The sequence below is a fragment of the Engystomops pustulosus genome, chromosome 1, assembly GCF_040894005.1.
Source record: "Engystomops pustulosus chromosome 1, aEngPut4.maternal, whole genome shotgun sequence".
In the NCBI taxonomy this organism is placed as follows: Eukaryota; Metazoa; Chordata; class Amphibia; order Anura; family Leptodactylidae; genus Engystomops; species Engystomops pustulosus.
Genome location: NC_092411.1, coordinates 241,875,888 through 241,899,412, shown reverse-complemented (window position 1 = coordinate 241,899,412; position 23,525 = coordinate 241,875,888). Strand labels below are relative to the sequence as shown.

General features: G+C 39.5%; 1 protein-coding gene across 7 annotated transcripts in view; it reads right to left on the bottom strand.

The window, feature by feature from the left end:
• FAT1 (FAT atypical cadherin 1) overlaps positions 1 to 23,525 on the bottom strand; it is a 179,870-nt gene that overhangs the window by 123,416 nt on the left and 32,929 nt on the right. For 4 of the 7 annotated variants that reach the window (XM_072122555.1, XM_072122567.1, XM_072122578.1 and 1 more), the window contains exons 1-2: positions 21,374 to 21,664; positions 4,789 to 8,077 (exon numbers count right to left, since the gene is read on the bottom strand). In XM_072122555.1, the coding sequence (XP_071978656.1) occupies positions 4,789 to 8,053 (3,265 nt within the window). In that variant the 5' untranslated portion in view covers positions 8,054 to 8,077; positions 21,374 to 21,664. Of the gene's footprint in view, positions 1 to 4,788; positions 8,078 to 21,373; positions 21,666 to 23,525 lie in introns of those variants that run through there. The other 3 variants (XR_011849518.1, XM_072122585.1, XM_072122560.1) reach the window with 3 other exon arrangements.

Below are 23,525 nucleotides of genomic sequence, written 5' to 3'. Positions count from 1 at the left end.
GAGATAAGCAGCTATTTTCCAACAGAATTCAGGAACAGAACTGCTGGCATGTATCACTCCCATTCTATGCCAAGATCGTCACCTCGGGATCATAAGCCGCTACTGAGAAGCCACACAAACTTATCTGAGGCACCTAACAAGTGCTGCACTGGCTGGAATAATGAGGAAGAAATACTATAGAAAGTTCCAGTTTGTACAGTTTCTCTATAATAGGGGGTGGTATAAATAGCAATCCACTAATGTAAGGACATTATTGGAATCCATCCCCGTAGTCTTGGGAGCTTTCCAATAATAACATTGAGAGCTAAGGGGATTCTCAAGTTTCCCATGGTTGCCCTGCAAACTAGTGCGTAGTCTGAGAATAAACCCCCCCATTATCTGCTGCTATATTAGGAATGCTTTATGGCAACAGTTTAAACTTTCCTCTAAACCTACCTGCGAAAGGGGTGGGGTTTATGCAATTTTTTAAAAATGGATACTTGGGGTAGGGTCAAAGTGAGTGGGTGGTGCTTAACCCCTTAAGGACGGAGGGTTTTTCGGCTAATTTCTCGCTCTCCAACTTCAAAAATCCATAACTTTTTCATTTTTACGTGTACAGACCTGTGTGAGGGCTTATTTTGTGCGTAACAAATTTTACTTTCCCGTAATGTTATTTATTTTAACATGCCGTGTACTGCGAAGCTGAAAAAAAATTCCAAATATGGAAAAATTGAAAAAAAAACGTTCTTGTGGGCTCAGTTTTTACGACTTTCACTCTTCGCTCCAAATAACACGCCTACTTTATTCTTTGGTTCGGTGCGATCGCGGTGATACCAAATTTATACAGGTTTTATTGTGTTTTAATACATTTTCAAAAATTAAACGAATGTGTACAAAAAAGAAAAAATTTTTTTTGCCATCTTCTGACGCTAATAACTTTTTCATACTTTGGCGCACGGAAATGTGTGAGGGGTCATTTTTTGCGAAATGACGCGACGTTTTCATTGCTACCATTTTGAGGTCTGTGCGACATTTTGATCATTTTTTATTTCATTTTTTATGTTATGTAAAAAGGTGTAAAAGTCGCATTTCGGACATTTGGGCGCCATTTCCCGCCTCGGAGGTCACCGCCGGCCGTAACCGTTTTTATATTTTGATAGATCGGGCATTTTGGGACGCGGCAATACCTAATATGTCTGTGATTTTTACTGTTTGTTATGTTTTATATCCGTTCTAGGGAAAGGGGGGTGATTTGAACTCTTAATATTTTATTAATTTTTTTTATTTTTTAAACTTTTTTTTTCTTTTTTTTTCACTATTTTTAGACCATCTAGGGTACATTAACCCTAGATGGTCAGATCGCTCCTACCATATACTGCAATACTACAGTATTGCAATATATGGCGTTTTTGCAGGTCATACATTACAATGAGCCACTGGCTCATTGTAACGAACCTGCATAAACCATGTAGCCTCGTGTCAAAAGAAGACCCGAGGCTACCATGGTAACCAATCGCCGCCCCCCGATGACGTTCGGGGGCGTGGCGATCGAAAAAAAGATGGCGGCGCCCGCGCGCCGCCGTCTTTTAAACACCGCCCGCGACTTTGCGGGCGGCGTTTAGAGGGTTAATAGCCGCGATCGGTGCAAGCACCGACCGCGGTTATTAGCGGTGGGGGTTTTGTGCAAAATGCAAAAACCCCCACCTCTGTATGAAGAGGACTCAGCCCGTGAGCCCTCTTCATACATCCCTTATACCTCTGCGCCGTAGAGCTACGGCGCAGAGCGTTAAGGGGTTAAACTATCTTTTGTATTAAACCTAAATAGATAGTAAGAAAGGAAGAAGGTTATGGATAACAAATATAAGAAGATTACCAGTCACATTGTCTGGATCTATGGGTAAGTGTCACTGCTTTACCATGATGGATTTTGATGGAAAATTCCTTTAACTAATCTTTCTTTCTTCTTTCTGAAAAATATGTATGATGGAGTCTGATGGAAGGTAATGCACAAATACTCCATTTTTGCCATGAGTTGTAAATCTTTCCAATATATCTTTTTCAGCCGCTTTGGGAAAAAGCTTCTTTTATTAGGTATAGTGTTTTGTTTAAATTGTTTTCATTCCCATGTATATAGTAACTATATATAGTCCTACACTGTACCCTAGGACTGGACATGTTGAGACTACATAAGTCTTTTAAGGAGTTGTCCAACCAAGTCAATGAAGAGTATCGTAAAATATATACATGTTATTCTCATCACGCCAATCTTGTTCTGACACTTCCCGATCCTCTGCCATCTGCCAGACATGTAACCTCTGTAGTAAATCACATCATCATCATCAAAGCAGGAGGCACAGAGATTTTGGGGACTACGAAGCATCGGAGTGGAAGGATTGGCAGTTCAACATACATTTGTTAATAATTTTAAACCTTTCTAAATCTTTGAGGACAAGTTCTTAAAGGTGGAAAAACCCTGAGCGGCCATGGAGCCGCCGGCTGCATCCAATAAAGGCAATACAAAATTATATATGATACATAAAGCGCTACAGAATACGCTTTATAAAAAAAAATAGTAATATTATTGTGTATTGACTGTATCATCTTAACAGTACATGATACAGTCACTGAATAGTAATTTTGTAGTAAATTACCAGCAAAATGAAACATTAGAACTGCCACTGTCCGAATCCCTGCCGGACCATGTTTTGGCACCAGTACTATATTAAACAGTAACATTATAATGCAAATTATACAAAAACAACTCTCTGAATTTGGTCTTTTTAAAATCTGGACAATGAGGGCCTTTCTTTTGTTCTGTGTGTGCTTCATGAACCCTTATGCAGAAGGGGGTGGTGGAGTTTACAATACATGCAAGTGATAAAAGACAAAATATGGGTGGGGACAAAGTTCCATCTATTTACCTGCCAGCTCGCCTCACTCAGCAGGATGTGCAAAAATGCTTAGGCTGCTTCAGCAGATTCCCAGCCCACAGCAAAACAAACATGTTTGCTTTAGATCAAAGAAGGCCAGGCCGTTCAGAAAAAGCTATAGAATTTACACACTGATAAAGCCGTAATATAAAGTACACAACAAATTCATACAAAATGGATCTGAAGTTAGTCTTTGAGATAACAACATTTAATTCTCTGCTTTTCATGTATAGAAAAAGCGAGAACATGAATTCCCGATAATATTCTGACTATAATTTCCTGTGCTTTATCTTTCCGAGTCAGAACGAAAAGGGACGTTAGCAAATACAGGTATACAGAGATTTCCCTAAGAAGTTAGCATAAGGGATTTGCTGAAAATTATATCAAAAGGAATGAATGTATCCCATCTGGGTGGGTAATTAAAGTTACAGATAATTGTCTTCTTTTTACTCTAAATAAGTTCCCAATTCTGCTGTGAGTAACTTCCTACATAGCCTTGTAAGGACTAAATGTCTGATTCTCTGTTACAGAGCTCCAACCCTTCTGCTCTCTTCAATATAGACAATAAATGAGTTGTCCTTCTTGAAACATATTACTGATTGAATCTAGCAAATCCTAAAAAAAAAAGTAAGCTGGGTTTGCATTACGTTTCTTGTATTCGCTAAACGTATACATTGGGAAAGCACCCATATACGCTTAGCATATACATTGGCAAAGAGTGGCAGACGGAGACGTGATAAGCGTTTTATCCATCACAAAATGCAGGATGGAAAGACATAGGAAGCTACATCTCTCCATCCTGCAACCTCCGTCTGAACAACGTATGCCATCAGTGAAGGCAACAGATCCCTATGGAGAGTGGATGCAGCTAATTGCCTCTCCCCCCACAGCCTTGCCGATCAGGAGGGAGGTCCCGGTGATGTACTGCCCATATTAGGACAGTAACATCACTGGGGGACACCCCGTTTGTCAGCAGGCGATATATCCCACTGTATGACTATTCATTCATGTCAGAATTCTCCTGACTTGTCCTTACAACATATAGCAAAAACAAGGTTTGAACCCAGCCTGACCAATCTGCTCCTGCACAGTTGCTCCAATATTGTTTCAATGGCTAATGCAGTTCCTAGAGTTTCCCATAATGGTGGCAGAAGACTAACACAATTCAGTAATTTAGAATTAAACGTATGCTTTACATGTGTATTTCCGTAGCTATAGATATCCATGAGTTTGGTCGATCAACTAATGATTTATAGGGATCTGTTAACTTTCTGGTCAGCAGATGTTAGGAGAAAAAACAGATCTTAGATTTTACCTCCTCTATCCATTTATTCTTCAAGAGATAAGCACCAGCCATAAGTGTCTGCAATTTCTATCATTGAAACAGCTTTACCCTTCTTCCATGAAGACTGAGCATGTATGTGTATGGGAGAGTCAGCCAAGATAAGTGAAAAGAAAAATGAAGGATCTTAGAAATTTATCAAACACATACCACCTGACAGATACCCAAACATGGGTCATAAATCTAAATGATGGATGCTCACCATGAGTTATTTAGGCAAAAAGACAAGTTTAACCCCTTTCTGCACAGTATGAATAGGAAATAGCTAGTTAAAAGTAAGAGTAGTACAATGACAAAAAATGAAAGAAAGAATATTTGTCCTTAAGGCTTTAAATAAGAAGTGCCCTTGAGGTGTTTCAAAGTCCATACCAGTTTGGCCTCACGAAGCAGTAGGAAACCTAAACATATGCACCTAAACATATCTGTCTTTGATACCTGAGGACATTAATTGGCATATACCTAATGGTATAGATAAAACAAATGTAACTTACATGTTTCAACAGGAATACACACAAACAAACCCATATCGAAGCTTACCTTTTTCTTCATGAATGGTGAAGACTCCAACCCCAGATCCATCTCTTATGGAGTATCTGATTTCACCATCCCGTCCTGGATCATCGTCATGAGCCAAGACTGTCATCACAGATGTTCCAATGGGTACATCTTCTCTGATCACTGCTTTGCTTACAAAATTGGAAAACAATGGTGTATGCAGGTTCTCATTCACATCAACAACTTCAATGGTGATGTAACAAGTTGATGAAAGAGAAGTCGGTTTTCCTCTGTCTTTGGCTCGAGCAGTCAAATTGTAAACCTGCTTTTCTTCATAATCTAACTCTTGTATTATTCTTAATGCTCCACTCAGTTTATCTACTTCAAATTTTCCATTGCCATTTTCCAGAAGGCTATATCGAACTTGACTGGAAAGCCCTGCATCGGGATCATAGGCATCTATCCAAGTTACCAGTGTTCCCACGGGAAGATCTTCTCGAACTTTAACGTGATAATTGGATGGAATGAACATTGGGGCATTGTCATTTACATCTTCCACTAATATTTTTAGGAACGCAGTAGAAAACAATTGGGGTTCATTTTCTGCTTGGTCTCTGGCTTGAATTTTGAGCAAATGCATATGTTGCTTTTCTCTATCTAGCGAGGTAAGAGCTTTCACTATTCCCGTCACGCTGTCTATTGTAAAGATATTAGTGTCTGTAAGAATAGAATATCTTACTTCACCATTAGCTCCCAGATCACTGTCAGTAGCTTCTATTTTAATAATTGCTTGGTTTCCTTCCTCATTTTCCCTGACCTCGACAGCATAACTTTCTTGCAAAAACTCTGGTGGGTTGTCATTGGTATCAAGTATTGCAATGTCTACAAGGTGCCAGGCAGATTTTTGTGGTATCCCAAGGTCATATGCTGTGATGTTCAAAGTGTACAGATCTTTGACCTCCCTGTCGAGTGGTGAAAGAATTTTTATCCAACCATTATCCATATCTACAGTGAAGCAACTATCATCGTTTCCTCCAGAAATAGCATACACTAGCTTGCCATTGAAACCAGTGTCAAGGTCATTCGCTTCCATATGCAGGATACGTGTTCCTACGGCCACATTCTCTTTGACTTCAATTCTGCTTGGAAGTGTGCTCCTAAATTGAGGGGCATGTGAGTTTGCCAAGTGAGTGTCAAAGTAAGCTTCCTCAACAGAGCCACGATTAAACAACTTGTTGGCCTGAAGAAGTTTCTCAGCAAGCATTTTGGCAACTCCAGTTTCCTCACAATTTAAGTGAACGACCTTGCGGCTAGAAGTTACAGTAATATTAATATAAATTGGTTTGGCCAAGTGTTCTCCATCCGTAGCTGTAATCTTTAAACTATGAAAGGAGACTTTTGCTCCAGGGCCTTCTGAAAGAGACTGTTTTAAAGAAAGAACTCCAGAATTGGGATTCAGTGAAAATAAATCCAACTCGTTTCCAGATTCTATTTGGTATTTGACCAACTGAAGCTCATCTGCATCAATAGCAGAAACAGTAGCTATTTGTTCTCCAACACCAAGATCTTTAGGGATAGAGCCTTCACAGTTTATCTTCTCAAACAATGGTATATTGTCATTCAGATTATTTAATGTCACTGTAATAGGCATTTCAACTTCTCTTCGATAAGGCAGACCCCAGTCAGATGTCCTTATCTTTAATGTATAGATTCTTGGCATTAGCTCATAATCTAATTCCTCTGCAGTGCTGATAACTCCTGAAAAGGCATCAATAACAAATGGCACAGGATTTACGTTTGATATGCTGTAGGTGATGTATCCATTCTCTCCCTCGTCTTGATCGATGGCGCTGACGGTAAGTACATGACTACCAATGGGCACATTCTCATCAACTATGGCTTTATATGAAGTCTGGGTAAATTCAGGGGCATTGCTGTTCATACCGAGAACTTTGATCATTACTTTTGTGAAGGCTTTTTTGTCACTAGTCATAATATCCAATTCAACATGGGAGGAATATTTGGCTTTTAATGGGGCTAAGGTTGTAATGAGACCGGTGTTGGGATTTATACTGAAGCGATTTTTATCTGAAGTATGTTTAAAGGCATATTTTACATGTGGGTGATTTGGAACTGCTTTAACCATTACAATGGGTGTATTGGGAGGAGCAAACTCACTTACTTCAGCCCTGTAAACATCTTCTTCAAATTTTACTGGACCATAGTTAAATTGTGAAGATTTGATGTGGATGACCTTTGGGTGTGAAAACTGTGGTGGAGAACCCTTGTCTTTAGCTTGTAGGGTCAAGTTAAAACCAAATGGATGAATATCCCAATCAATCTCCCTTACAGCCACAATTTTGTATTCTTTACTTCCTGGAGAAGTCCTGTTAGTCCTAAAATTCTGTAAATAGTCCCCTGTTATAATGCTTAAAGAGGCGATTTCTCCATTGGTTCCTTGGTCCTGGTCATCCACAGTTACAATTGCATAAGTCATATCTCTATCAAGGTCAGATGGTGTGAGGGTAACACTAGAGATGACAGGGGCATGCAGATTTGCTTGCTCCACATGAATTACCAGCCTAGCCATACTGCTAATTCCACTGCTACCATATAGCTTCATTCCTCTGTCTACTGCAAGAATTTCCATGTCATACTGCTTGGTCTCTGAAAAGTCAAGCTTGCCAGTTAATATAATAGCACCACTAGTTGGATGAATAGCAAACATGTCAGTTCTCTCTTTAAAGCTGTAATAAAATTCCCCATTGGTTCCAATATCGGCATCTGTTGCACTGACTTTAGCAATACTGCTCCTTATTGCTGTATTCTCAGGCAAAGAAACACTGTACAAAGTTGGTGAAAACAGTGGTCTTAAGTCATTTGTGTCCAGCACCTGAACTCTAACTCTTGTGCGTGCTTCCGCATTTGAGCTCTTCTCCACCGCCTTGACGGAAAGGAGGTAGTGATCTCTAACCTCTCTATTAAGAATTGCTGTGTTACCACCCTTGGTACGTATCCTCAGGAAGCAAAAATTCCCCAAGATGTGCTCTTCTGCTTTAAAAAGGTTCTCATTGTCCCCAGAGACTATTTTATATTTTATGTCCCAGTTAGGATTTTTTAGATAGATACCCATTTTTGTTGGGTGGCCGACGTAAGTCTTTGCAGCTGAGTTTTCATAGATAGTGGCATTGTAATGGTGCTGAGTAAACTGAAATAACGAGGAAAATTGCAGTCCATGGCTTTCATCACAGTCGCCAAAATGTTGCAGTAACATCAATAGGAGAAGCGAGGTCAAGTATTTCCCCATGATGGATGTAGTACACAAAATCACCTGGGAAAAAAAAAAACAAATAAATGGAAATTAAAATAAACCCATAGAATCATTGACCATTTGTTTTATCATATTCATCATCATTATAGTCTGACTTTTACTTTGTAATTATACTTGAAAAGTTCTTTGTCACATGGAAACCACAAAAGGTTTATAATTAATTATTTGTTCAGCATTTACCATAAGATTAATTTCACTATTAGTGAGTGATGATATCTGAACCCCAGGCACACCACTAGGGGCAAATAGAAACAGGGAAATATCATTAAGACAATCAAATGCTAACACCACTGGGTGCCACGTAGCAAATCAACCAATGCCATTAAGCCAATACAATTCATACATCTAATAGACACAGATTTAATTATGGCAGTTCTGCCTAAGCACTGGGAATTCTGCTTCTACTAAGTAGATATTTAGAGGGTTCTAAAGAAACTAAGATCATGCACCTATGTACTGTCACAGATTGGGCTATTTAATCAATATATGTTATAGTACAAGGGGTAAGATTAACATTGCTGAACACATTGGATAGATGTCGATCACCGGTGAAGCTCTGATTGAACAATCGTCTAATTGAAGATCATTCCACCAATGCTAGCAACGCATTTGGCTAATACAATCACTAAAAATTACCATGTATTTCCATTGGCACTCATGGAGGACAACTTACTTTTTAAACTTGTGACTTTTGCACAGTGCTACCTTTAGAGTCAAATATTGCAGAGCAATTGTATTTCTGTTATGACTCATAAAGAAAAAGAAGGAATTACCAATAGCAGCATATTAAGTGCAATGGTCTAGATTTAATAGGGCAAATCTTGTCTTACAGCATAGACATAGTGGATGGCAAGGCCTAAGGCCTCTTGCATACAGCAATTTTTTTCAGCAGGGGGCTGGCTTCACAAATATACACATGCACCTTTGCAAGGTTATGGTGCGGTGAGGCATGGTGCATGTACTGAACTAGACGCAGCACAAGATAAAGAGAAGGACCCATTCTTTGGGGTGAAATATAAATGTAGCCATACTTTGTAAAAGGGTGACCCACAATTACAACTTACCCCCTATGTACAGGATAAGTAAAATGTTTCTGATTGTTTGAAGTTACACTTCTAGGACCCCCCCATTGTTCCCAGCTGTAGGACCACTAGTAGTCTGACAAGTCTGACAATGATCTCCTTTTCTTTGAACCGATGATAAGTTGTTATTATGAGACATCCCCTTTAAGCTGTAAATTTATCCTATCCCATACTATACATTCAGTAACATCATTTCTAAATAACAGATTGTCACCTGCATATGTTTGACAAGCAATAGTAGTAAATTATAGCAATGCCAGGATTTTGTGTTGTCTGCTCATTTCAAGCTTTGCTGTCATGTAGGCAAATCAGTTTTTATTTTATCCTCTGCTGAATTTGATAATCTATAGGATTGTATGCAGCATTGTACCCGTAGACAATGTTTTATGTCAATGAAGAGCCTAGCAGACTCCTTGCATGTCATCAATGAGGCCAGTTGGGGAGTATTCCGCCTAAGATGTTTATGTCATCTGTCTAAATGAGAATGCAAAGTGGTATAGGAGAATAAAATGAATAGAAAAAGGCTAGTAAAACTTTACTACGGAGGATAAAGTGGATCGCCTTGTCAAGACAAATGCTGCAATTGTTTAGAGAAAGAAGGGGGAAAAATGAATAGGACCTCTGGGGAAATGATTCACAATGTACATACACCTACCAATTTTAGTGTCAATTGTAGTCTTAAATCAGTCTACCTACTTGTCACATTTAACAATGGTTAACGGCTTATTGACCAATTCGCTGTGTATGCCTTGTACTTTCTGCCAGCACTCAGGGGAATATTAGAAAATCCATGAAACTTTCTCTTCTGAGAGGAGGAGAGAGAACTGTGCATCTTCATTTAACTAAAGGTCAATGTTATACAGAAGGTCTTCTATAAAGAGACACCTATCTACGTCCATCCTACATTGTGATTCATCACATTTCTTGAGGTTTTTTGGAAAACAATCTAACATTGAAAAACTTAAATAAACAGAGCAATTAAAAAAAGCCTTTCTAGCCTACCAGCACATGGGCTTGTGGATTCTTGGGCCCATGTGAGGTCTGCTCTCCGGTTGATTGCACATGTTGATGACTACCCAAGCCGCAAATATGGGAAGGAATAGGTGCTGCTGTAAAATTTGGGCATCGGCAGTGACTAAAACTAGGTAATAGATAGCAATGGTAATTGTCAAGTTCCATATATAGCCAAAAAATACTTACGAAGAAGACCTATTTTGTATGAACACTACTTCTTAGTATCAACAACAGGCCAAACACATGAAAGAACTGTCTGCTGTCACCTCGTTCCACTCATGTACACGCATGCTCGGCTAGGGTAAGTAATACATGTATCTTGGACAGGAAGAGGAAGAAAGTGACTGCCAGACCCATCTGTCTCTAAGCTTTTCCCTTGTACTGAGTTAATTTTTTTGTCCATCAACAACAAAAGCCCAATGGTGACCATTATTCCAAGTGCATCCATTCTGTAATTTTTTTTTTGCTTCAATAATGGAGCTAACAACATAAGCACTGAAGGTAGCATGAACCGAGACATAGCATGATGTTCCTGTGAGTTCTCCTCAGATTGGGATACCAGTAGGACTGATAAAATTTACTAAAATTTGTCCAATGAATTGTATAACATATTAGATTTATAATTTTGGTCCATGAGTCTTGCAATACAGGGATATTATATTGGTTGTTATCAATCCCCAAATAAGACAGCTCAAATATTAATATCTGGAGACCTTTCCAATCCAGCCACACAAAACAATAAATTACATTGCCGATTTGTGTAACTAAAGCCAATGCATATTTTATCAGCCATACTTCTATAGTGACATCATGGGACTATATTTATTGGTAAGTTTTATTTAGTAAAGATCCTACAAGTTGTCCCTCGATCCCCTAGTAATGATAGTGATTGATATATACAGTATATCGCTATCCTCACTGACAGGTCCACAATAAAAACAATAGTTCACCGCTGTGAAGTCAAATCCTTCCCCGCGGTTCTTTTATGACTTGGAACTACTAGAGATTTGATACTATCTCAATAAATATTGCATTTATATATCAGTAGTGTTCACTTCCGAGGAATCCTCTCCATGAGAATAATAATACAATGTACAGTGTTACATTAAAGGAACAGCTCCAGCAAGGATAAAAGTAAATCCAAGAAAGCAACATGTTTAATAAAACAATATGTGCATGAAATATACAGGGATGAAAGCGTGCGAGATCTCTCCGGCTGAGCCTTCTCTTTGTGAAATGCATTGCCCAGAGACATAGAGACCAGTGAATCTGGAGGATGAGGATGAGCTGGGTCCCAGTGCGATGCATACTCTTACATTAATGAAACTGTTTGGACAGCACTGCTGGTCCTTTATCTGCTACATGTTCTTGCTTATACAATGCTGTGATCACAATAGGAGCACATACGCAGCACAGTGACACAAGAGGACACACAAACGCTTATGAATTTTATTATCGTTATTGCATATGGACAAAGGTGAACCTTCTCTGAGGACCTTGCTTTACATAGTGATTCATCTGCCAGAGGAAACTAAACTTTCCTCTTGACTGAGAATAAGGTGAGCCACTTTCCCAACGCTAGTTGAGAGTGTGATATTTTGCATGGCCACATGGTTTTTCATAATCCATAATAAAATTATCCTCAACCATTTAACCCTATTAAGCGGCACCACTCCTTAATGGCCTCTGCTCACCTACTATAGCAGTGATGGGTCTTCCTTGTGCATATGATCACCGGTAGAAATTACTGGTCTCATTACTCCTTTAATTTTTGTGTATGTATGGAACAGCACCACTGAGGCCATGGATTGGTGTGTATGTATGGCACAGCACCACTGAGGCCATGGATTGGTGTGTATGTATGGCACAGCTGCAGTACACCTGATGCCATTGAATAGTATGTGTATTACACTGCACCACTAAGGCCATGGATTGGTATGTATGTATGGAACAGCACCACTGAGGCCATGGATTGGTGTGTATGTATGGAAAAGCACCACTGAGGCCATGGATTTCTCACCAATTTGTTTGGTTTATTCTACTACTTTTTGAGATTTTTTGACTTTTGGTCTTAATTGAGACAAATATGTCTCAACTGAGTAAAAAAAAAAGTCTAAAAAAATTGTTAAAGAAATCAAAGTAGTTGTAACCCCCCCCCCCCCCCCAATCTGTTCAGTTCTTTTTCTGAATAATGTTAAAGATCCCCTAATATTGGTGGACATCATTGTCATCCTGCCAATATACTGGATAACAGGTGAGTGGTAATGTATGGACCGCAATCCTCACAACAGGTTTCATTCAAAAAATGAAATAAATACATAAACAACTTCAAATAATAATCTTGAATATAAGTCTGTGGAACTCACAAGAAAACAGAAGTATGCCAAAGGACCAAAAAAGGTAAAGTATAAACAACTTTTATTGATATATAAATTACACCACAACACAAAAAAAACCATAAAAACATTTAAAAGTGTGAACAACACACAAACAAACAATCCAGCAAGGGGACCTAGCATGTGATAGTGCTGGTCACCCCTACAAACCACCAGCTCCCCCTCCTGAAATAACACCCCCCTAGCCGCACAAAATCCAGAAATGTATCTTATAGTGGATGAGATATCCAGTGTATGTGGTCAAAGCTCATAATCCAGGGAGAATCAGCAAAAAGTAAACCAGCAATCCTCCAACAGAACAATCTATAAGCAAGTGCAATGAGGTGTATGTACAAGATGGATACAAATATCTACCTGCTGCAACCGGGATAGACGCAAAGGGGAGGTGAGGGGAAGCTGGGGCACACTGCCCCACGCGTATCGCCACCCAACTGGCTTCCTCAGGGGTGTTGTGGTGTTGGCTGTTGTCCTATTTATGTGCTGGCGTCTCTTATGGGGCAAAACGAGCCGCAGCTGATGACTTCCGGTCTGTGTACTATCAGATAGATAAAGGGACCACCCTGGCTAGCTCAGTGCCACCTGAATCGCGTGGCTCCTTCAGCTGTTTGGTTAGGGTGCTAAAAGTCAGATTGCCCTCAATGATAATTATAAGCCATCATGAAATATATATGTATATAACTACATATTAACTGGTGTTCACATTGGCAGAATATAAGGATAGAAATGTAATACACATCTGATTGCACAGATAAAAGCCACACTGAAGACATAAAGTTGGAGATGGATGGTGTCCTTAGTGTAATATTTGATGACGGTATTAATGATGGTACTTTTTCATACTTCACGTACGGTTCTTTGTTACTGAGTTGAAAGGTGAAAACTTAAAGGAAAGTAAATAATAAAAGTACACAAGTGCTGTGTAAAGCACACAGGCCTGTCCCCTGCTTCCTGTACAACCTTTAATAATTTCCTATTGCACTTTCAACAACCGGACTCAGGCTCCACTTTTTTCTTTAAGACCAAGTGTATTGATTTGTGCTCTTTCAACAAAAGCTTTGGCCTACAGCAAGGTATGCTGTGAATGGATTCTGTATTTGGCAAACAACCAGTAAAATACTTCACAAAAGCAAATAAAGACAAATATTGCACTAAAATAAAAGGTGAAAAGACACTTCCTCACAGTATCCCTAATAACACAAAATATACAACGTCCCGAAGTAAAGGAATAAACTAACAGAAGACAAGCTCAGTGTGCTAAACTCACTCCAGGATCTTTCTTAGCAGAACTGGAGTCATCAGGCTCCTCAAATACTGAGAGAACAATCCCTGTATTATCTTCTACTTTTCTGTTTACTTCATACTCAAGGCCATAACAGCTACGGGACGACATATGATAACTGTTCTTAGAAATTCATAGACTGTAGACAGCAATACACAAAAGTTATTACTCTTTTAGAATATTGGAAGATAATGTCCTTCATATTACTACTTTATAGCTATAGGGATAGTGCACATAGTGTGGGGATCTTTATGGTTAGATAAATCCATCAGTGTACCATCCTGAACAGCAGCTATTATTTTTTCCAGCCTTAGGCATATAAGGTTTACATTGGACCCCTTCGCCACCAGTGGACCATGACAATCTTGGACCTAAAGGTTTTGTTTTTTCAATAGCAACCTTTCCTAACATAAACATTCTTTATCGAATTTCCTGAAAGTATGACAAAAAGGCAGTTAAATAGCAGCCTGCCAGTACAGACGGTCCCCTACTTAAGAACACCCAACTTACAGATGACCCCTAGTTACAAACGGACCTCTGGATTTGGTAATTTACTGTAATGGGCTACAACAAACCGCTATATCAGTTATTAAAGGTGTCTGCACTTAAGACTTATTGTTAATCCTGATTCTTACGACAATCCAACATTTTAAGAATCCAATTTTGAGACAAAAAAAATGTGTCTGGAGTTACAATTATAAAATATACAGTTCCGACTTACATCCAAATTCAACTTAAGAACAAACCTACAGAACCTATCCTGTACGTAACCCGGGGACTGCCTGTACATCTGTCAGGCCCTATATGTATTAGATGGTTGACCAAACCCTTTTCAGTACTATCATTGCAAACAAAGTACTACTGTTCATGTAAATTTTCTGCAAAGAGCAACACCCATCGTCTACCCCTTAACAAACCCAAAACCCCAACACATCAGCTTTTTGAGGAGATTGAAATATTCAAGAACCCCTGCCCGTTCACTGGCCACCAAATATCACAACATACATTATATACAGGCTATTTTTGGAAATGCAGGTCAGTCCCATTCACTTGAATGAGTCTGAAATGCAAGTTGACCATGTGACTGATAATTGTGATATCACAGGCCTATGAAATACAAGATTTGCTTAGTGAAGCACCACTAAGCTCCAGCTATTCTATAGGAGGAACTATGCACATTATATAATCAGCTATTATGGTTTGGCCACCATTGCAAAGAATAAGTCTTAAAATGACTTACTAACCTCTGTTTATTTGGAACACATGCACCCTCGACCAACAGTTACCTAAAAGTATATGCACTCCTTACCTCTCCATGCTCAATAGAAAGCCAAGAGGCCATGGCCACATGCTGATTAAAAGTAGGACATATCCCATCTCTTGTAGCTTGGCTATCCGGTCAGGTTAAGGTGGGACGAGACACTATGTGCTCAATGCACCATGACCGGGTGCCATGGACCTCTATTGTGGCCTGATCACAGCCACAAATTTGGTCACGTGCATGTAGCCTAAGAAGCATGGCCAGTCCAGGTTTCCTCCCAAAATACAAAACATATTGATATCTTATCTCCTTTCCCACAGAATTAGCAATAAGATATGATGTGTTTACTTTGTAAGTCTGTGAAAAACTAGGACGTAAACGCCACCTGGGCAGAAACTGGTGTGCCTGAATCAACACTTAACACCTATATTATTATTATTGGTATTTTTAGCATCAATACTATTATCATCTGCATTAATTGAGACATAAGGGAAGGGCGTTGTGCATAAAAATTATAAATGTAGATAAAGAAACCTACTGAGAGAGAGGAAAAAAAAAGTCCTTGCTATGCAAACACCAAAACATTTCCTCTAAATGGTATCATGAGATACAAAATGGGTGCATTTTCTAAGCTGAAACAGAAATCTAGCTCAATTGACTGGTGTACAGGACAAGCATGTGCCGAATTTGCACCAAAATTTGTGGCCCAAAAAAAGTGGCCTTAATGTGTCGGAGCTGTTGATACTCCAGTAGAACTGTATGGTGCTTAAAACTTTGTCCTTTCCAATTGTAACCGGAAAGAAAAGAGGCCTCCCTTGGCCGGCTCTAATGCTGATGCAGTCAATTATTATAACAATAAATTTTATTTTCCCATCCACAGTCTGTTTTGCTCATCTGACTTATTTCTACAGCAACCAAATAAGAGATAAGAGGGAAAAGTTGCATGTGGGTAATAAACAGATCAATTGGGCCGACACAGCGCCGCTCGAGGTGCACTATCAATTATTTGTTTACTGACAGAAACCATACAATTCAACACATGAACTATGAGCTCCTCAAACAGGAGGTTGCACACCCATGTTTGGTCAAGCGAGATATGAAAAATGAATCAGAACGCAATAATCACAATGCTGATTACATGGACAGCAACAGACAAAAATAGCAAAATATAGACAGGGAATGGTGAACAAAAGGCACCTAATATTATAGACAAACAGAATGAGAATATTTAGTAATATAAAATGTATTTTCCAGGCAGTAGTTATATCTAATATAACTATTTATGATTCATTTCTGACCCTTTTCTAACGGGAAAAACATTAGTAAATAACATCAAGGCACCGCAAGCCAAAATCATGGCTCAGTGGTTAGCATTACAGCCTTGCAGTGCTGGGGACCTGGGTTTATGTCCCAGGGTCAAGATCTGCAAAGAGTCTGCATGTTCTCTCTGTGTTTGCGTGTGTTTCCTCCAGGTCCCCCAGTTTCCTCCCACACTCCAAAACATACTGTTATGTTGATTAGATTGTGAGCCCCATTGGGGACAGGGACTGATTTGCCAAGCTCTGTGCAGCGCTGTGTAATCTGTGTGCACTATATAAATAAAGAATTATTATTATTATTCTGGGTGCTATAGAGACTAAAATAGGGGTGTTCTACATGACGCTACCCTTCTAGCCCCCTCCATTCCATGCATTGCTCTTCTCGGCTCATTTGCATCTGACTTTGAGGACAAATTTTTAAAGGTAAACAGGCGAGATTTAACGTAAAAGATGGGATTATAGAAAGGACTAGCAGTTCAGTAAGCTAAGACAGGGTGACAGAATCCCTTTTATATAAGTCTCAAGACAATGCTGGACACTAGATTGTGGGGAATTTGGTGGAACCCAATGACCTCATGTATATGGCGAGAGCTGTTTCACCTCCAAGCTAAGTGGGAACTTGATGGGCTTTTAGGAGGAACAAATGTCACAGGTTCTTATTCTGTACCGTGCCACATTAATCTTGTAGTAAAAAAATTCTATAATTTGTTCTTCATTTACGAGACTATAAAGAACGTGTACATTATCAGGCCCAAAACAAATGATTGGTGGTTCATTATTTGTCGCCCTTCTATCATTGGCATGTGAGGTCCACTCAAATGCTGATGACAGTAGAAAAAAAGAGCCCGAGCTGCAGACTTGGGCAGGAATAGAACCTGTCCTGTAATTTACATCCTGGGCTGTCGGCTCACACACAAAACTGTGGAAACCATTGCCATGTGTATGTGCCCATAGAAAAGCATTTATTTGTCTGCTGTGGATACGGATAGCACGTGGACAAATTCTACGTTCATGTGTATGCAAGGCTGCGTACCCAGTTAACACACCGCTGGAGTTCCCATTATACCACTGCCCTGTGCCAAACTGTTTGTGCGCAGGATAGAGATGAAGGCAATCACAGGCCTCAAAAAGTCCCTCTACATAAATGGAAAGAGACAGCTGAGGCCAGTTAATGATGTACTATTTGTGTAGAGGACTCCACTACACCGAAGTGAACCAGGAGCCAGAGCTGGACTAAAGGGGTGAGGTTGGTTATTTTTTCAAATCAAATTTAAAAAAAACAACAACAGAATTCTAGTAGATTTTTAATATAACCCCTTTAAATCCTCTGAAGCCACGTCCACATGTTGCGTTTTAATTGCATTTTGAAATGCATTACAACGGGTGAGGAGAGTGGATTTGTTTGATTACATTACTGTTTAAATGTGTTAACTTACTGTTAACACATTTGTTAATAAAAAGACACGTTAATGCATTGTTAATGCTTGCAATAACATTGCATTTACAATGTGTTTTGTAAACGCAAATGTTAACAGTAACATAATTAGGCAAATCACCTCTCATCGGTGTCGTAATGAGTTTCAAAACGGGTAAAATCAGTTACATTTTTCATAGATTGTTAATGGCCTGATTGCATCATTGTGAAGTATATGGGGAAATCTGGGGAGAAGTGAATAACATTCCCTGTCAAACACTAGTGGGGGAGATTTATGAAAGTGTCGTACATTAGGCCAGTGCAGAGCAGGATTAGAAACGTCTCTGCTTCACCAGATTTGTCACTGTGTCTGATGGTAGATGATAAATCTGGTGTATTTTAAGACTGTTGAGTCATATTTTTTTTTATAATCTATTAGTTGCTCTAGTTTCTTGCCTGAATTTTTTGCTGTACAAACTGTTTGGCTTTTTTCGTACTAAATAGTTAAAAAAAAGTGTGAAAAACCCCTGCACAGACAGCTTAATAAATCCCCAATATTCTTACAGAACAGTTCTCCAGTATAGGTTTCTGGGTTACTTATTTCCCTATAGGTCTGTGGTCAGTTTGGGAAAAGCAGGAGGGATGTGCACATGTGGGATAAATATCCAATGGACAAACAAAGGCTGATGGGACTTCCAGTACTACAGCAGCTGGCAGGCCGCAGCGTGCAGGGCCATAAAGCCCCATGACAGATCTATAAAAGTCATAAGTTATTGTTGAAAAACTTCCAGCGTCCATCATCCCATAATTTCGCTGTGCAAACTGTTGCGATTGCATTAGCACGGTGCTGAGAGCTGCCCTCTTTGTTTTCTCGTTGACATACCCCCCAGCAATGAATAGGTTAATGTTGCAATTAGACTTTCCATTGTGCCCTATATAGTGCAAGCAGATCGGGTAACACTGTGTCCTGCATTGTTACAGCCATGCAGAGGTAATAAAAGTTTTCATTTCTTTCTCTCCACCCTAAAGAGAGCCTCCTGTTCTTTCCCAGCTCATGAAGTGTTATCCCTGCCCCCACTCGCTGGGATCAGAGCCAACAGCATCCCCCACCACACGGAGAACCTGCCGCTCTGGCCAACAAATCTGTCTGCACCCCAGCAAACACCCCTCATCCAGCAAGCTCTATCTCAGGGCATCGCTTTTCATGTCACTGGAGGCATGTATGTTTTATTCCACTTTTCCTCTCGCTCCAGGCTATCCCAGCAAAGTACAACACAACTCACACAATGACACATTATTGTGTCTGGGACAAGCTCCTTCTTTGTTACAGAAAGAGTGTTAGCTTTGCGGTCAAACCCTGCACTGCGCTCACAGCCCAACCCTTTCTGGGGTCACCGACCACTTTTTGATGGTTCTAGGGACAGCAGGTCCAGCATGGTGGTCTTGGATCTCTCTTCTCTTTCTTTCTATGCTCTCCCCTCCCCCATAACTCATGGACAGCCACATCACACTCCATGTGCTGAGGCCCAGGCTAGGAACTACTTTTTCTTGGCACGGTAAACTAAAGTGCTCTATGTGTAAAAGCTGCAGGAGCCATGTGGCTGCTGGAAGATTATAGCCCTCTGTGAATACAAAAGCATACGCCTAGAATCCTATATCACAGTCGCTGCCAGGACTTGCTACTTCCACCCTGTAACCTATAAACCTCTTCCTGCGTTTAACTCCTTTGTAACAGGGCTGCGCTTTTTGGAACTTTTTTTCTGCAATAAATAAAATGCAGCAAAAGTTTATGGAAAAATGATTCACATGTTGTTCTACTTATTGGGGCTGCGTAGGGGGATGCTCTATGTCACAAGACCCCAATAATTCCAGGAGCAGACACTGTAGACACAGGTGGGGACAGGTTGTAAAATAGACAATCCACAGACAGGAGCATATAAGAGTGTCATGTACCCTGCGGCAAAAAAGCACTAACCTTAACATAACTGTCTCATAAATCAGAGGGGAGAAGGACAAAGTCTCGGCCTCGTAGACACAGGTTTAAGACTTTGCAGTATTTGTCAGCCTACTGTTACATTCCTTCCAGCAAGGTCACAGATGTGGGGGGCAACTCCAGTAAATGGGCTGTCAGGTATCAGTCACTTATTGGAGCGGATCTAGAGAATGTGATTACTGCGGCCACAGATATTCCTCTCACCATGTCACCTGCATCTCGCCCATCGCCTCCTAATGATAAATGAAGCAAAGCTCATCACCTCGTAGAGAATGAAAGAAATCTGGTGGAACCTTCCTGGAGAGCATGAGGCTTGCAGACTGTGATAGAGTATATACATATATATATATATATATATATATATATATGTGCCTGGATTATTGCTCCTAGGAGGGGCGCATTCTGGAGAGTCTTACAGAAAACTATCCCGACCAACAGAGAAACATGTCGAACGTTTTGTCCCAACCATCTTCAAAGTTCCAAAGTTTCCAATGATGTAACAAGTCCTTATGAATAATGGTTGTGCCTACGAAGCCTCAAGGAGAGGAAGGGACACAGGGACGTCATTGATTGTAAACTATTATTAAAAGCTATTTAGGCTATATTGGTATCTATCGCCATACAGGCCCATTGATATGAAAAATGTAAAAGTATCCTAATGTATTTCCATCACGCTTTTCCGTCTATATGTTGAACGTGAAATAAAATGGTGATGTGAACAGTCCCATAAACAAACCTTATGTTAAACATTGCTATCGATGATCCACGGTGCAAGATGTTAAATATAGTGCAATGTTGTGATGCTTCCATGAATCCTTACATGCATCGCTAAATCCCATTAATGCCACACAATCACTGCATCAATATATATGATAATTAGTGATAATAACTTCCAGTAAAGGAGATGAATATGGTTTACCGTGTATCATGCACACATCAAACCTAGGGCTATGATACCAATGTCACCAGCAATCACTGATGGTCATAAGTGTGACAATTCGTGACATTACTGAGAAAGCAAATCAGATATCACTCATCAGCTAACTATGAGTAACTGGTAACTTTTTTGGATTGGTCTGACTATCAAGCACATGTCATTGTATTGGGTAATCCATGAAGATTGTTGTCTAAAAAACTAAAAATGATAAAAAAGAGTTTATTGATGTTAAAGTTGTCGGCTATAGAAGTCTTCAGTCTGTGGTCGTCTTAAAGTTTCTTAGAAACATCTTACTAATTACAGAGCAACATATCCAGGGAGCCTTAAGATAAAGACAAGCCTCTGGTTCCTTATATGGTGCAGTGAACTGGCACATTATGAATGATCACTAGTAGAATTCTTGACTGCAGGAGAAGGGGGATACATCTTAATCATTAACCGTCAGTCTCCTGCCTTGTGGGAACAATACAGAGCAGATTGTATCTGCATGCAGAGGTTACAGCGTAACTTAACTACATCTTCTCCACCGCTGCACATCAAAAAACACACATCATTAACGCAAAAATACCACATGCCCCCTTACAAATCGCGCAACACTTACCTCACTACTGTTTAGGTCCTATCTCCTTTAGCTAGGATACATAACTCCATGGGGACTCTCACCTCTTCTTTTTCTTTCTCAACATATCCACAGGCAAATGAAGCAACAGGTCCTACAACAATCCACAATCTGGGACCATGGATCTCCCTGATGATCAGAACTAAGCAACAATGGTGGGAGACATAACCTCCAGAGAGTCAGGACATGTCCCAGCAGAGCGCCAGTGATTGAAGTTGTGGAGGGAGTGCAGTGCTCCCAGTGCCTGCCTCTCCTGTACTGGGACAAGGCTCACAGGAGAACTCATGACATCACATCCTTCTCCTCCCCCTCACTTTTGTGGACTTAGGATAAACTGGAAATTTCAAGGGGGGAGCTAAAAGGTGCCCAGAGCTGCAGAAGTCTGTGCATGCAATGCTGGAACTGTTACTGAAGTGCTACTATGTAGTCCAGCAGTAAAGTCCCTCTGCAAATGTGCTCATGCTACATTACAATGTAACAATGCAGTGTTGTTTTTTACACAATAGTATGGGTTCTAATAAAAACACAAAACAAGATTTTATTTTGTGCAATCTCATTCTGTACGGTCAGGATTTCCGTTTATTTATCTCCATTACAAAAAATGGATGACAGTGTCCGTTCCAGTACAAATACTTTACTTTCACTTTCAAAACCATCAATCTATAGCTTCTATATCTATCTATCCCTCAAATCTAATTATCTATCTATCTATCTATCTATCTATCTATCTATCTATCTATCTATCTATCTATCTATCCCTCATAGATGTCAAGCCATCGACCTATAGCTTCTATATTTATCCATCCCTCAAATCTATCTATCTATCTATTTCATATCTATCTATCGATCAATCTATCTATCTACAAAATAATATTTCTTTAACGGCACTGCAATAAGATAAGGGATGGGTGCCCGCTACCACCGGACAGCCGCATCCTTCCAAATATAGAGAAACAAAGACGAAAGTAGTGGAATAATTCAATTGAGTGCCGTTCGTCTTTGTTTTTTTTCTATATCTATCTATCTCATATCTATCTATCTATCTATCTATCTATCTATCTATCTATCTATCTATCTATCTATCTATCTATCCATCTCACATTTATATATAATCTACCCATCATATATTTTTCTATCTATTAACTATTTCTGTCTTTTGATCTCTATCTATTATATCATCTAAAAAAACTGTAAAAACTGACACTTACTATCCGTCCCCATTGACTTCAATATAAAAGATAGCTTATATCATCCGTTTTTTTTTTACAAAATTGAAACTTCAAACTTTTTACTTCAAACTGCGTCATTTTTTCCATCCAAAAAACGGAATGAATGACTGTCTAACAGATGACAACTGATGACATTAAAAATTGCATTGACTTCAATCTCAGTTTCGTGCTTTTTTAAGTGGAAGAAACAGAAATCTGAACGGTAGTGTGAACTGCGCCTGATTCATATTTCTTTATAATAAACAGACTATATCTAACAATTCAATGCTGCATCTCAAGGATGTCACTTAATAATCACAGCGTTATATTAAATGTTCTGTATTAAATCTCAGTGTTTATACTCAAAATACAGAGCATCTGTCATACAGTCTTTGACAGGTCTAGATTGTCTTTTATATGTATAATGTTTTTGTTATACAGAAATATTAAGACTATTTCTTTGAGAATAACATTCATTAAAGGAAACCTAACATCAGGGATCTATCTAATAATGTAGATTCCAAAACACCCTCCTCATCATTTTTTAATTCAATTATTTAATATGTCTAACTCCTTCGAATTGTTATCTTTATGCAAATTAGTGCCAGAGGCCACTGGGGCGTGGAGTAGCAGCGCGTGGAGCTGGAGTACAGGCTACTCCATGCCCCAGTAGCCTCCGGTGCTAATTTGCATAAAGATAAAGATAACAATTCTAAGGGGTTAGACTTTATTAAATGATTACATTAAAAAAATGATGGGGATGAGTGTTTAAGTGAGTGATTTCTTTAACCCCATACCGCAATAAGCTGTACCCTTACATCTTGTTGCGCATGGGGGAGTATGAAGAGAGCTCACACCGTGATGTAAAACTGATGTAATTTCTGTAGTATCCCAAGACTTCTGGTTTTTTTTGTCATCTGTGACAG